A 15,947-nucleotide genomic window follows, 5' to 3' on the forward strand; every position below is an offset into this window, starting at 1 on the left:
AAACACCTGGCTCTCATGCAACTCTCAAATGAAACGGTGACAAATCCAAGGCCCTTCTCGTTGGTACTAAATCCACTCATTCAAAAACTAACAGTATAACTATAAAAGTTTAATATGCCATCATCTCTCCCGCCACCCAGGTTAAGAGTCTGGCTGTCAACCTCAATAGCGCCTTAATATTTCTTTCCCACTTCGATAACGCCATCCAGACAGCTTCCTTCCACCTCAGAATCATCCACCGCCTCCATCCCGCCGTCACAGTCAACAGCACCACCATCCTGGTTCACGCTCTCGTCACCTCACATCTAGACGAGTGCAACTCCCTTTTCCAAAGCCTTCCTCAAGAAACCCTCCATAAACTCCAACTCAGCTGCCGGGATCATCACTTGAACCCTCTCCACCCACCACATGACCCCGGTGCTCCGACCTCTCCACTGGCTCCGCGGTTCACTGACACATTGATTTCAAGATCCTGGTTCTCACATTCAGGGTAATACACAACCTGATGTGAAACTGCTGATGTCCAAATGAGAGAATTAATAAAGTGTGATATAACCTAATTTTAATATTCAATTCTAACGAACCATTTGTCAGGAGTCAAAGGAAAATAACGAGACTATCAGTTTTCTGTAGCTACTATGCAGCTCTGGAACAGCCCTTCATAACCATGTCCTACCTCAGCCAGGACCCCACAGCAAACCTTGGTAAGTGTGTGTTTGTCTGCTGCTCTGTTGTTTCTGATGCACTCCGCAGAAAGAGGCAGCAGCTCCCCCAGGATGCTCAGGAGTCAGACTCTGGGTTTTCTGAGCTCTCTGTGACCTCTGCAGACAGTAGTTTCCTCAAAGGAGTGAAAGTCAGTGTCCTTCAGGAGGAGAAAGCTTTTTCGGGGGTTTTTTTTTGTTGGTGTTCTGATGTGTCTGAAGCAGAAAATGTCTCTGTCCTGGACTCAAGCTCCACTGACCATTTCAAGCCGACGAGGGAGAAGATCCACACACTTTTCGAGAGCATCCGGAAGACATTCTTCTTGTTTCAACCCCCAAACTGAGAATGAATGCCTGTTTTTAATCTGTTTTATAAACAATTGCTGTGTTTTACTGTTCAAACTGCCACAAAATGCCTCTGATGATCTTTTTTTTTTTTTTTTTCAAACAGTCAATAAAAAAATTGTTGTTTGGATGAATTCAATGCTGTCATTATCTAAATACACATTTAAGGAGCTGTTATGCATGAATTCAATGAAGGAGTGTCAAACACAAAGCCCATCGAGATCATTGAGTTGTTTGTGTTTTTTTTAAACGGATTTATTTGTTTGGGGATTTGTGTACTCTGTGGTTGTTTGTTTTTTTGCTTTATTTTATTATGTTTTGGGGGTGGGGGGGGGGGGGTCGTTTGTGGGACAGGTGTGGGACAGGGTTTGTTTGTCCTGGATTTTGTAACTTGTTTGGTTTTTCTGAGTTTGTTTTTTGTTTTGTTTTGTTTCATTTTGTTTAGTTTTTTCTTACAAACTTGGAAAATCTCAAAAACGCTACCACTTCTTAATTCGTCACAGTGAAGAAAATCCGTCTATATTTTAGACCCAATTAGTTTTATGTACCGCAAAAATGTTTTAATAATGATTGAAAATGGTGATGACGAATGTGGATACGTAAGTGAAGGCGGGGCTTACGCAAGGGGACGTTTACGCCGTGCACGTGAAGGCATCTCGTAGTCCTCGTGCAGTGTTTTGTCCGTCTCTCCGTCCGCTTCTCCTCTGCGCTCCGGTCCTTGAACGCATCACCGCCTGACCGCCGCCGACATGAAGCACAACAGTTTGACGAGAGTCGTGGTTATTGTCGTCTGCACGGTGGTTTTCATCGCCGTTTTAATCATCAACGCGTTGGCCGGAGCGGGCAGAGGTGAGTTAAAACGACCCCTCCTCAATTTCACTCTAAAATTAACTCCGAAAAAGTTGCACCCGAATCCCTCCGCCGCGGGTTGTTCTTCGCCTTCGTTATTTTCACTCAAAATGTCAAAAACACAAGTTTAGTTATTCTTCTTTCACAACCGGTTTCTCTCTTGTTGCGAAACACATTTCCAGCCGGAGTGTGTCGTTTGCATTGCATTACGTTGTCACGTTTTGTTGAGGTAAACAATGACACGTTTTTTCCATAACTACTTCTGACACATTGTCCAACTTACAGAAGACGTAACATGTTAAAGCGAATGAAACAGGAGGCATTTTAGATAAATAGGAATAATACATATCCTATTAAAAAAAATCTGAAGCATTCAGATCATCCCTATACAAGTATACAGTACAGATAATGTTTAAAATAGTAGTGGGTGCCAATTATAAGTTAAGTAGATTTGAGTAGAACTTATTTCTATCAGAAAATAGTTCGCATAGATCAGAGTTTGTCATTCTGGAACTACAAACAAACCAAAAATCTGCATTTCTGGTCAGGGTGTGGCTCCAAAATCCTCTGCCAGCCTCACAGTTGGATGAAACACTCTTAAATAACTCACTCTGCTTCCCCATACTAGAGTTGTTCATTTTATATATGTGATCAGTTCCATTTATGTTCAGTAGTATAAACTAATCTGTCACTTTAAGGTCCAGATGTGGCTTTTACTTGTTACAGATTACTTGGAAATAAAGCATTCACTGTCTTAACGCTTGTTTCAATGCAAAAGAATACTAAGGCTTTGCTCATGCAATGATTTTAAGACAAAACGGATTTAGAAATGACAGGAAATATGACTCAACTGTGGTGAATTATGTTTTCTTGCCTTAGGAAATATATACATTTTCCCTTTGAAAAAGTTTGGTGAACTAATTCAAAATTTAAGAAAAATAAATCAGCTGAAAGTATTTTTTTATAGCTGGTGGCCATGAAGCAAAGCCAGAAACACAATGTGGAAAAGTACAAACAATAGCTTTTCTCTGAAAATAAAGCTGGTGGGAACTGCAGATGTGATGGGAAACAATGAGGAGGATAAAAAGAACATTTACAAACATATTGAATGGTTTTCTCAGTAAAGTTAGTGTAAGTAGTGATCTGATCTCTTCTCGAAAGAATAGGAAACAACGTTCCAAGTGAAAACACTTTGTTTTCCACGGATTAAAAAAAAACTTACAACTTGAGATCTGTTTTCGAAAAGTTTCATGTTCAGTGGCTCCAAGCACTGTTATCGTGCAAACAGGGCCTACGAAAGAGAATTTAACAGCTTCTTTAAAAAATTTAAAAAAAAAACTCTTTTGAGGGAAATCAGAATCATGCAATCGCACAAACCACTTATATTAAGCTAAACACTGTATATTTATTTAAAGAAAATGAGCACATAGAAACAGGACATTCCTGAATACATATTCATTAGTCGTATCTTTTTCTAAGACTTTTCAAAATTAAGTTTGAACTTTCCATAATGGAAGAAATAAGTCTGAAAAGGTGGTCAATGGAGACACATTCACACAGTTTTTTCCAAATTAATTCAACTGGGCAAGTGATCTGAGGAAATGCACTTTCCCTCCAGAAACAGAAAACTCAGTCAGTGTTACAACATCCACCATCATAAAAGATAAAGCTTGCACTGAATCTGTGTTTTGCTTCTTTTTTTTTTTTTTCCTGTCACCATATCTGCTTTAATAACCTCTCCATCTTTATCCAGCCAATGTTTTGAAGCTCACAAACGAGGAACTGAAACATTTCCAGCTATTTTTGTCATAGAATGTGGGGGGGTTTGAGAGAAAATCAAACGTTTTGGCTCATATACAACATTAATAAATCCTGGAGGACATATTGTTTTTCGTTAACCTTCACTTGCATATAAACGGTGTTTAGAGGTTCCCGCTGGACACGACGGAGCAGTAGTTGCTACAGAAACAAACAAATAGAGCCGCGAGAGTCTCCATCAAACTGTCAGAGTTCTGGTTAAACCTCATTTTCGTGTCTGCGTGACACATTGCAGACATGCAGAGTATTCTCAAAGCTTTTCTGGGACGAACATGTTTTTGCTTAAGAATTGACATATCTTTTTTGGATTTTTAATTTACCTTTATGCAAGGTTTGCTCAGAAAGGGAGAGACTCATCTGGTATCCAGGTGTTTTCCATGAAGGACTGTGGACACGTCTGCATTTTTGTGTTGGTCCATCTTTAACTGTTCAAATTGTCGAAAACAACCTCAAACTCTCTGGTTTGGATTTTTCTGAGTGAGAGTGGAACTATCTCCTTGATAGGTATTTTAAATTTGTTTTTCATTTGATCATGGACCATAAGTCAAAGCCACACATGTAGTTATTTATAGCCCAGGCTAATTTGCCAATGCTACTTTTTTTAATCATTGGGTCTCCGTGGAAGCAGGAGGAAAATGCATCTTTTTTTGAAATGCTGTAATAGTTTTTATACACATCGCATGAGAAGATAGACAATAATGATGTTATGTCCAGAATATCCAGAGTGTCGTGGCTCCCAGTCCATATTCTCCGGGGACTTGGTGGTTTCATAGTTGACAGTCATCCAGAATAACGAACCAACTTTATCATCTGTCCATACGAATGTCTGTGTCCTCCCCATTGTTAATGTTTATAGCGTATTGTTCTCTACACACATGCATATGTGGTTTCATTACCAAAACAACCAACAGCTCCAACTCACGGCTCAGCATGCCGACGTCGTTTTCAGTGTTTCTGACATTTCCGTGTAAATAGACATAATTTTTAAAACGTTGCCAGGTAAATGCACAACTTTTCTGCAGTGATGCATTTTAACTTGGAACATCGTTGCGTCAACGGGGCCTAAATTGAAGTGAGTTATTGGACTCGGTGAATGCGGAGGGTAGAGAAGCAAGCTTGTAATCAGACGTTACCACAGAGTTCCACAGGCTTTCTCTTCTCATTTCTCTCCCTTCTAATTTTATCCCTCTTTTCTGAGAAACGCCACACTAACAATTTGTGTGCAGGAGTCCCTCCTTCTGCTTCTTCCTGCAGCATTAGTCACCTCGCATGCCCTGCATGAGTCACTGGGAGCGAAGACTCCACCATCCAACCCATTTAACTGAAGTCTCTCAGCACCGACTTACTGCTTCTACACTCCTATCAGCACAAATCGACTAATAACATGTAATATATCTGTGACAGGGGGCTCTTTTCTGCTGAATAGGTACTTTTATGCAAGTTTGGATCGTAATACCTTCAGGAGCTTTAAGAAACGTTGAGGATTGTTTGAGGAAAACTTTCACGCCCTCTTGATAGTTGACTCAATTCAGCCCAGATGTTTCTGCTGATGGTGGAAGTAAATGTGTGTTTTTCTCTTATCTGCTGACTATGTGGACTCCGAGCTAAGAGCTGCATTCTTAACAATTGTTAGGATTATGTAACTCACGTGGCAGCAGAGTATATGTGACGAAAATGTCTCTATTTTCACACACAAAAAATTACTCCTGGAAATGACTACGATCTCAACATAAATCCCATCTTAATTAAACATTCTGGTGCAAAATAAAGAGAATTGTCCACAAAACTTCTCCTACAGCTGTTGCATTATGGGTGTTATTTTACAAACTGTGTTTTTTGTCCACTATTAAGAAATTTGTTTTCATTTTTTTTTTACAGCTGTGTTGGTGGTTTACCATATTGAAGCCTATTGCGGGCCGATTTTGCCCCATGGGCCTTACGTTTGACACCGCTGCTATAATGTGTCTTGGTAATCATCTGACTTGTTTTCCAGGGCCGTTCCACTCCACCACCGGAAATGTCTCGAGCCGCTTTGAGACGGGCATCACCCCGGCCGGGTGGACCTTCTCCATCTGGGGTGTCATTTACACATGGCTCACCCTGATGGTCATCTACCTCACCACATACGTCTTCAGAGGGTACGCTAACGTGGAAAGAGCTGCGATGAGTAATGAGGAGGGCAGATTTGTAAGTGAAACTGATCTCTCTGTCTCTCTGTCTCTGTGTGTGATCAGATCCTGGGCTCAGCGTCTGCTGCCATACGCCTTCTACTTCTGCTGGCTGTGCAACATGGTGCTGAACATCATCTGGCTCCTGGTGTGGGACAGAGAGTACGTCTTCTACTACCACGACTTCAACGCACTGGAATCTGTGTCACGCCATCGTGCACTCACAGATTCCTCTCAGTAGAAACTGTCCACATTCTTTGTTGGCGCTGACGGCCTGGTACATTTTTTTTGGTGAACGCGCGTTTAGGAGCCGCCGTCTGGGACTCGTTACTGCAGATTCTTCCACGCACGCTGGCTCGTTGGTGTGTGGGAAGGCTGCGATCAATCCTTCCAACTGTCCCAACACGGCAGCGTTCACGCAGGCGGCTATAATTCAAAGCGTTTCACACATGATTGACGCGCTGAGAAAACGACAGTAAATACAAGATTGGCGTGAAAGAAGAACATAACTTCTGACAAGGCACAACTCCTTTTCAACTTTCATGTCTGACTATAGGGTGGAGTGTGCTATTTGTGATAATGCCAGTTTATTTTCTAATCGAGGCAATAAAATAAATTGTTCGGCTCAAGACGGGCAGCGATTCCGCCAATGTTTACACCAAACGCAAAACTTTTGTTGCACTTTGGGTGTCAGTTTACACGGCGGCATTGCTCGGAGCCATTGAAAGCTTAAGGTGTAACTTTTTAGAAATGCTACGTCTTCATGGGAACGGGGCAAAACTCCGCTTTTTTGAAAACGCTCCGTCTCTGTGGAAATAGGGGGGGAAAAACAAACCCAGATAGTGCATCCAAATCTAAGGAGATGAAGTAAGTGAATAAATAGAAGAAAGTTGTGATGCTGGTATGAGTAACAACCAGTGTCATTTAACAGCTCTGAGTAATTAAACCTAATATAACAAAAATATGAGAAAAGAATGACATAAAAATAGAAAAAAGATCATTTGAGTAAAAAAAAAAACTCCACTCTATGGAAACTGGACATACATTCCTCATGTTTTAAGGGTCTGTCTCAAAATCCAGTGATCTGTACAAGACTCATTGTGAGAGGGGAAATGTGTTACACAAACATAATAATCCCTCTGTTGTGTGTAGACCTTGACTTGCACAGACTGAAAATGACTCTTTTTATCGTGCGCGTGCCCAACAAACTGCAAAAGTTTAGCGGTCTTTATCCTGTTTGGCATCATTTCAGGAAAAAATGAGCCGCGTCAGGGCTCATTGTCTCTGTACGAGGCATTCAGGGACTGCCGCTCGCACAGCAGGTGAACAATGACTCCTGTCAGGCGTGTAATACAAGGAAAATAACTTTCAGTGCCAGAAAGTGTGTTTGAGCTTCCAGGATAAAAATGAACCTTGAGACAAGAAAAGAAATGGTTTGAATGATAGCAGTGTTTTAATTGAAATGTGTGTTTCAGGATGATGCTGGTCGCTCTGGTTGTGTTGATCCTCATCGTGATCACCAACTACAGCGCGTTGTTCTGCTGTTGCTATGCAACTGATTACTATGGACTGTGGTTGGAGACGTACCACCGCAAAGACCTGGCCTGTCTCCGGATACTGGTGCGTGTGTGTTTCTCTGCTGCTAGTGTGCACGTGCGTTGCTGCAGCCTCCTGTAAGTGTATCCCATCTGTGTGTCCAGGTCCAGAACGGCCTGGCGGTGTACGCCACCTGGACGTCCATCGCCTCGCTCATTAATTTCTCTCTGGTGCTCCACCTGTGGGGTGTGGACATGAGCACCGCGGCCACGGCCTCGCTCTGCATCCTGCTGGGCGAGGTGGCAACATGGTGAGAGTCTCAACATTCAGTAATATACAAAGCGCCGTGAAGATCAGAGATCTCTGTCTGCGTACATTTTTCCTTTTCTCTGGCTTTTACACACACTAAACGCACATTTTCTTCTGCAGATATCCTATAAATTATGGCTGTTTACACGAGGTTTTAAAGTGAAAAAGCAAACCTTGCGTAGCGTTTTGGAGTCTGGTTAGGGGTCGAATGCTCTCTTTTAAAGCTGTTGGTCTGCTTCAGTAAACATCCCTCAGGTCTCTGACGGCTGTTTTCCACTGTGTGCAGGTTCATTCTGGAGAACTGGGTGCTGGACCGCTGGGTGCGTAACATCCTGACGGTGTACGCCGTGGTGATCGTCGCTCTGGTCGGAAACGTCTACAAACACTTTGACCCCGTGGATCCCACTCCCAACGCTGTGTTCATGGGTGAGTCCCAGTAGCAGAAACCTTTTAATTGTGATGTTGTGACGCCATTGTTGTTGTTGTTGTTGTCCATCTACTTGCGCATGTGCAGAACTATTCACTATAGCGTGCATGTGCAGTAACTGGTGTTTTAGAAAATTTCTATTTTCACTTGAAGACGTCATCATGAACAGGGCCTTAGTCTCCTGAAATAGTTACCCAATCAGTTATTTTTTACACTATGACCAACCAGCTAACCCTTGACTAAATACCGCATGCATCTTCGTCATACAAATGCATCTACAATCCAAAAACATTGACAAGTTGTGTGAAATGTTGAACGAAAATGGAAGTCCCATCTGCACGCGTATCGAACTTTAAAGTAACGTGAAACTGCTTTATATCTATGAAAATGCAGCAAGCAGGCAGAACAGAAAGGAACTGAAACGGGATTTTAAGTACAGCTATACAATAAATGAGTACACATTTTTAATTTTGTGAAAGTACAAAGTCGGCGCAAACTTGCTGTCAAAGTTGAGTTCAGTTTCTTCTTCATTCAAATGAAGAAAATGTCCAAATATCCACTACTTTAACTCACTAATACAGTTCAGCGGAGAGTGAACTGTGTGGCTTTTATTAGGGAAGACATGTTGGTAAATCTGAATGTCTTCAACACAAAAAGGAAATACAGATTCTGTTCAGCTGGAATTGGCCTAAGAAGTAGTGTTTCAAACACGATCCCTGTGGTTGAAGCGGGAAAATCCATGAAAAAAAACAACCAGTAAATATGGCTACAACCACTAAAAGTGCAATCAAATATATCTAAATTGTAGCTATGTCACTTCATGGATGCAACCTCCGTCTTCGTTTGTATAGCATTATATAATTTAAATGTTTTGTGGCTCTGCTCTCACCCTCCTCTCCCTCTCTCTCTCTCTCTCTCTCTCTCTCTCTCCCTCTCCATCAGTGGTGCTGCTGGTGTTGTCCTGCATCCTCTTGATCTCCCGCGTCTTCACCGTCATCTGGAGGAACAGGTGGCGTCCTCTGCACTCCCCGGGCTCGGCTCGCCTCATGGTCTCGCCTCTGGACGGCAGGAAGTTCAGCGTCTTCTCTTAAAGCTCCAGCATGCCGATTTGCAACAACAGTTTAACAGCAGCCCAGATCAGAGAATTAAATACTAATACACCACTACTTTTAACATATGAAGTACTTTTCTATTGACCAATGCTTCCCTTCAGATGTCTCGTATCGTTTTTCTCGGGCTGCTGCTTTGTTTTTGCACTTGTAATTTTGCACTTTTCGTATTCTGTATGCTGTTGATGCTCCGGACAGTTTAAATTTATGAAGTTTGACCTGCTTTGTTTGAAGGGTTTCTCTACCATTAAAGTCTCCTGTTTTCAAATATAGTCTGCGTTCATTGAAAGCAAAACAAAACCGCTCCACATGATTACATGTACATGTATCTAGTGATTTTATTTAGTGCGTGTTTGTGGGATCTGGCCGGTTCAGAATGGAATCCTAATCACATATATTTCATTCAACATGTCTGCTAATTGACAGTTGTAAAAATTAAGTTAAACATGGAATGAAAAATCTGTGCCTTATGTATATGTAGATATTTCCTGATTGTTTCCTGGGGCTTGCCCATCTGGAGTTTGCATTTTTTCTGGATTATTTATAGATTTCTTCAGAATCAGAGTGTGTTTGGTGGCTTAGTGAGCCTACCAGTGGGGACAAAAACATTTAACACACACATTTCTGTTGTCGCAGCAGGAGAGCAAAATGTCCACTTCGGTTCATCCACAGGTGTGTGCTCTGTGGAGGAGAACTGAGTGGTAAAAGCAAATAAAGCTGTGTCACCATCAGGGGAAGGGGGAAAGAAAATCATCTTCACTTCCAGCCTGAAGAAAATCTAATTTTGGTCCCAGAGAGTTTTAATATAACCACAAGCAGAGAGTGCAGCAGGCAGATGAAAGTCAGTATGTAAAGTTCCACTTTCACATTCAGAAGAAATTAAACATTCAGACCTGAGAAGATGCTCTCACTGAAATGATTCAGGAGTCCATTAGAAGATTTGACTTCAAAATGTGTGAGAGAGCGAGAGGCATACAGACCCAATGCTGGAATGGAAACATTTGAATGAATTAAGTCTTATGGTTCTTTTCATCAAATGGGAACAGTAAGCCTTCAGAATGTAATGGTTTCCTATGACACTGTGTTTTAACTCAAAACCAAACTTGTCTAATTTTTCACTTTATACCAAACTAGTCTGCTTATCCATCCCACTTATCCAGTTCAGGATTGTGGGGTGCTGGAGCTGATCCTCATAAATACCCAGAGGAAACCCACATACACCCAGTTCATAGCTGAAGGCATGACATTGTCACCGTGAGGTAAGAATGCTAACCACTGCCAAACTAGTCTAGTATTTCATATTTTAACTTAATACTGAACAAGCTAGTTTGATTAATATGTCTTTTTCTTAATCAAACACCATGGAAACTATTCAAATATATAATGTGTTTAAATTACAAACAGACAAAAACAAAATAGGGATTGCGATTTCAATAGAAAATGTTCCAGGGTGGCCTTAACCAGCTCTAACTGTAAGCTTTATTGAATAGAAAAGTCTTGAGTCCAACATTGAGAGTGTGTTTGCCCCCCGAAGTGACACATTTCCCCCTTCATTCATAGATCAGAAGTGAATGTGTAACTTCTCTTGGTGCAGTACCACATTGTGTCCAGCAGGGAACAGAAGCGTGCGTCTCTCGCGGTGGCGTGCCGAAAGCAGGAAGTGGTTCTGACTCGGACTCGGAGTGCGGAAGAGGAGCAGTGAGGAGTGGAAGCGGACCGGACCGGCTGCATTTCTCTTGTTTCTCCCCTCTGACGCTTCACTCTTGCCGCCGACATGTCGAAGAACACCACCGAGGCCCGCTTCAGGAAGGTGGACGTGGACGAGTACGACGAGAACAAGTTCGTGGACGATGAGGACGGCGGGGAGACGCAGGGCGGTCCGGACGAGGCGGAAGTGGACTCTCTGCTCAGACAATATCCTTTCAGAAGGTCCGACCAGGTGCGACCCAAACACCCGAGATCCTCACCTTGTCCCAGGCGGGGGCTAGGGGGTCTGCACGGGGGGCTGCCACTGTGTTTCCGGGTGTCACAGAGGAGGGTGTGGCCCCTCTGGGACTGAACACCCTCATTCAGACACATTCCTCAGGTTTGAACTCCTCTGGAGGTTAAAGTGGAGATCCGATGCTGAGAAGTCACTTGTATCACTTTATCTCGAGATCCGTCCAGAAAAGTCAGGAGGAGGCCGTGTTCTTAGTTTGCCTTCATCCGCATCAGATAACTTACAGAAGCCATGAAGTTGACTGTCTCAGCAGTTTGTAATCCAATAGTTTGTAATCCAGCTCATCTTTGGTGCATAACAATGTGCAATAACAACAGCATGCAAATGTTACAAATGTAACAACAAATGTTGTTATTTTGCTTTTTGTAAATGGTGGCAAAGTGTCAAAAACAACATGTCATGTTGGCTTGTTTTGCAGTTTTCGCTCCCTATCCCAAACCAGACTAAACCAGGATAGAAATCATTTTGATTTTGCTTTCATTCAGAAACTATTTAGATCTAAACCAAGAATGCCATTTAAAAAAAATCCTAAACCTGTAAGAATAGATCAAATTTAGATTAAAATATGTAAGAAACCACCTGGAATACTGGCCAAAACACCCAGAAACCAGATTGTAGTCAGGTTGATTAGCAGCTGGAAATTAGGTCAAACTCAAACCGCAAACTAATTAGAGTAAAAACATAGGTTAAACCAAAACCAATCCATCCAGGCAGCTCCTCTATTACACATAATGCTGTGCAATAACAACCAATGCCCAACTGCATGCTTTTGTCATTGTGTTAATAAGTTTTGAGAACAACAACTGAAAAATGGGGTGAAACCTAAATTCATCCATCCATCCAGCTCCTTTTTTTCATGCCAAACTCTGCAGTAACCACCAGAGGCCTGTACTACGAACCATGATCAACATGTCCAGGATTTCTCTCTGTTACCTGGGTTGACTTATCCAGACACACGTGATCCTGATAACCGTTACTACAAAGCAGGTTATCAACTCGCTAGTTCAACCCAGACCTATGTGTGAGCGTTCACATGAAAGAGACTTTTCAGCATCTGACCAATCACACACAGAGAAACTCTGCATTGCAGTTTACAGATTACTGAAGGAGCAGGTGTTGTCTGAGAATATGAAGAATTAAAACATCCACCAGGCTAAAAGAAGCTCTGCCGCAGCAGCCAAAGCCAGAACATTCCTGACTTGTTAATGCATGACTTCATAAGAGCAGAATTAGCATTGGCCGTATGATAGTGATGTTGCTGCCTGATCTACTTGAACAGCTGTGTGAAACGTGACGTGTCCCTATGAAAACGCCTCAGCTACAGAGAGGCTGCAAGGCTTTCTGGGAAATGAATGGGACCTTTTTTTTTTCTACAGTTTTTGCAGTTTTTTGGAGATTTATTTAGAAACTGTTAGCCGTTAACGTAACAAAATCTAAGTGCTTGGTCCTTAGATGATGACAAGTCATCACTGAAAATTTCATGCAATTAGGGCGAGTAGTTTTTGCATAAAGTTGGTAAAATACATGCATACAAACCAATAAATGAATAAATACACGCAGGCCCAACTTCGTTGGCGAAGGTAATGATGGTACAGATCTAGACGAGAGTCAGCTGGGTCTAAAAACAGTTAGAATCCACACAATTCAGGATCGGGTTTGAAGTGTGACGCGAAGCCGATCGGTGGAGATCTTTAAGTCAAAAGGAGAGAAGCTTACAGAGATGTGATGACTAAATAAGGAAGTTGTTTTCGTGTACGTCCGTTCTTTCTGTGCGTGTTCTCCTTGACCGACGCTCTGCACAGGGAACATGAGCGGCGCCCTGGTCGCCGTCCTGAAGAACCCGCCGATCAACACCAAGAACCAGAACGCCAAGGTAAACGCCGCCGAGCCCCTCCCCGCGCGTGTTCTGTATTCCCGCCCGTGCGTCCGACCCTCAGCGTGTCCCGTGTGTCACGGCGTGCAGGACCGGGCGGAGATGCTGGTGGTGAAGGTGCTGAGCAGCTTTAAGAGCAGCGACATCGAGAAGGCGGTGGGCTCCCTGGACCGCGCCGACGTGGACCTGCTCATGAAGTACATCTACAAAGGCTTCGAGAAGCCGACGGACAACAGCAGCGCTGTCCTGCTGCAGTGGCACGAGAAGGTGAGGAGATCTGTGAAACCGTTACACGGCAACATTCCATGTGAAAACGCATCGATTTTAAAGGGGTGCCAAACACTTGGTCCGTGGAACACAGTCATGCCACCAGGGGCTCCAATCTAGCCTACTGCATGGCGTTACTCTTTTAAAAATGAGAAATGGATGGTTCATTGGTCCTGGAGGATATTTGAATTTGACACTGCTGTGACAACTATCCAGATAATGGAAAGTATTCTCATCGAGAGATGGAAACCAGTCTTTAAACAGATACAGAAATATTGTAGCAGGTTTTATTCCATATTTAATTTAATCTTCTTGAGAAATGTTCAGTTCAACAAAGAAAGTCGGACGTATTAAAGAACAAGTGTGGTTTTCCTAATTGACACGTGATTCTTCCGCTGATCAAACCTAATTAACACCAAAACGTTCAAACTGAGCTGTAAGTTTTCATCCCATTTCAGTGGTTGTTTCACACCTTTCAGAGTTCCACTTGTAAAGTATTTCTCACAGCTGCAGGGTTCAAATCTGCTGCGAGTTCCGACTTGCAGGAAGCTATGTGCTCAAGAATGTTTCTAGAGATGGGCAAATGAAGCTTCAAAGCAGATTCATGAACCACTTTCTATATTTTCTGACTCCACCAGGTGGCACTCTTGGTTTGAAGATAGAGGCTGAAAGACTGTCAATGAAGTGTGTTTTCAAACATTTATTGAACAGAGAGTGCCATCTAGTGGCTTCAAAACATATAGAAAGTGGTTCATGAATCTGCTTTGAAGCTTCATTTGCCCATCTCTAAATGTTTCCTTCTTTTCAGCCTGTAAAGAAAATTCAAAGGTTTGATGTTCAGGATTTAATTATGAAGCTTATCATCAGGCTTTATCTGATTACTGTTGAAACAAAGCTTGTCAGTAACTTTAGTTCATAGTTTAAACCAATCAGCTTCTTTAAGTATATAAATTAGATAAAAGAAGTGCATCAAAGTGACAGATTGCTAATCTACATATAACTATTTATGTGTATCTACTTCTGTTGCGTCCTCAGTGTGATATGCTAGTGTTACTTTTATCTTCATGTGTAATTGAGTTGTCTGTTTTCAGGACCTATGAATGTGCTGGATGCATTAACAGTGCATTTTTCTCGTGGGTTTACTCCTGCAGGCTCCTCCTCGCCTCACTGTATCGTCTCCTGGGCTAAATGCCCTGTGACACTAAAGCGCTGTTTACGCCACGATGAATTCAAGTTTCATTTTGGGTGTCCATTTACACCACAACGGTGCTCAGAGTCACTGAAAACGCCTTATCTAGCTTATGTACCACTGCTATAGCACTAAATAATTATAAACTTGTAGTTACAGTAAGTGGATTGACAAAAGTGTGCCTGCGAGTCTAGACTGAGGGCAAAGCGAAAGAAGCCGAGATGCTTTCTCAGTGTGTGTTGTGTGTGTTCCTGCAGGCGCTGGCGGTGGGAGGAGTCGGCTCCATCGTCAGAGTGCTGACGGCCCGGAGGACGGTGTGATGGTCCGGGAGCTGGAACCACGTGGCCACCGACTGATTCTCACTCTTTCCCCCTCAGAGTGTCTCTTCTTCACCTTTTTTTTTCTCTTCTCTTTGACTCTGCTCAGCCACACCTCTGGCGTCAGGAGGTGCCGGCGCCTCTCGCCGCCCCCTCCTCCTCCTCCTCCTCCTCTCCTCCTCCTCCTCCTCCCTCAGCCGAAGAGGAGATACAGACTGCTGTTTCCCTGCCTTTGAGCCCAGTACAAGCTGGGATTGGCTCATCGTTCTGTGAACACGATGTGTTCATTGACTCATTCTTTTTTTGTTTATTTCTACTTGCACCGGACCTGAGTGTCACTCTGATCACGGTTCTTTTTTTTATATCTGAAAAAAAAAACAACCCATTAAAAGCGCTGAACTCTCATTTGTGTGTTCTTCTTATCTGGATCAAGTTAGTTGATCTTAAGCCCGGTTCATACAGCAGGATAATTAGGCCGATTTTGGCCCTGGTTCTCTCCTTCCAACAATCTTAAGGAAGCTCAGATCATCATCAGATATTCCTGAGGTGTGTTAAGACTGCTGTTGTCTGCTGAAAAGGATGTCGGGACCGCTCCAATCTGAGATCGGAGATATTCAACATGTTGGATTGTTTTGGCTCGAGTTCTCACCTTGTGTGGTGTCCTCTGAGGGGAAGACGCAACGAGCCCGTTGACTACGACGGGTAGCCAATCGGAAAGCAAGGTGACGTAGTGGCGCCGAACCGGAAGCGGGCAGGAAATCCAAAAATCAAAACAATTGTGTGTGGTCTCTCAGGTTTGGGAAATCTGCAGACAATTTTATAATCCTGCCGTGAACTGGGCTTTACACCACTTTCCAAAGCAGAAATAAGTCAATCTTGAGGTATGAGGGAACAGATGTCTTTTCCCAACATGATGTAATTCTTTTTTAAATTGATATAAAACTAGAATTATGCCATCCAAACACTAATCTTCGGAACTGAATTGCATATAATTTTAACGGAGACGAATGTAAACAATAGAGTTCTACTGGAAATCTCAC

General features: G+C 42.7%; 2 protein-coding genes across 2 annotated transcripts; both read left to right on the top strand.

Moving 5' to 3' along the window:
• The first annotated feature begins 1,677 nt into the window (after positions 1–1,677).
• LOC308135695 (uncharacterized protein) lies at positions 1,678–9,530 on the top strand. Its single transcript, XM_080503785.1, has 7 exons — positions 1,678–1,895; positions 5,707–5,851; positions 5,948–6,043; positions 7,357–7,501; positions 7,582–7,727; positions 8,013–8,152; positions 9,096–9,530. Exons 1-7 carry the CDS (start codon positions 1,796–1,798, stop codon positions 9,242–9,244), a joined length of 921 nt encoding a protein of 306 aa, XP_080359911.1. The 5' UTR covers positions 1,678–1,795; the 3' UTR covers positions 9,245–9,530.
• Positions 9,531–10,938: 1,408 nt separating this feature from the next.
• LOC308135253 (actin-related protein 2/3 complex subunit 5-A-like) lies at positions 10,939–15,312 on the top strand. The gene is made up of 4 exons (XM_080503151.1): positions 10,939–11,176; positions 13,062–13,134; positions 13,225–13,401; positions 14,848–15,312. Exons 1-4 carry the CDS (start codon positions 11,037–11,039, stop codon positions 14,908–14,910), a joined length of 453 nt encoding a protein of 150 aa, XP_080359277.1. The 5' UTR covers positions 10,939–11,036; the 3' UTR covers positions 14,911–15,312.
• The last annotated feature ends 635 nt before the right edge of the window (positions 15,313–15,947 follow it).

The sequence above is a fragment of the Blennius ocellaris genome (assembly GCF_963422515.1).
Source record: "Blennius ocellaris genome assembly, chromosome: 10".
Classification (NCBI taxonomy): domain Eukaryota; kingdom Metazoa; phylum Chordata; class Actinopteri; order Blenniiformes; family Blenniidae; genus Blennius; species Blennius ocellaris.

Coding starts and splice junctions, on each gene's coding strand:
- LOC308135695 (XM_080503785.1), top strand. CDS start 1,796: ATGAAGCACAACAGTTTGACGAGAGTCGTGGTTATTGTCGTCTGCACG. Junction 5,852..5,947: donor ACCACATACGTCTTCAGAGG/GTACGCTAACGT, acceptor GTGTGTGATCAG/ATCCTGGGCTCAGCGTCTGC. Junction 7,502..7,581: donor TGGCCTGTCTCCGGATACTG/GTGCGTGTGTGT, acceptor CTGTGTGTCCAG/GTCCAGAACGGCCTGGCGGT.
- LOC308135253 (XM_080503151.1), top strand. CDS start 11,037: ATGTCGAAGAACACCACCGAGGCCCGCTTCAGGAAGGTGGACGTGGAC. Junction 11,177..13,061: donor GTGGACTCTCTGCTCAGACA/ATATCCTTTCAG, acceptor GACGCTCTGCAC/AGGGAACATGAGCGGCGCCC. Junction 13,402..14,847: donor TGCTGCAGTGGCACGAGAAG/GTGAGGAGATCT, acceptor GTGTTCCTGCAG/GCGCTGGCGGTGGGAGGAGT.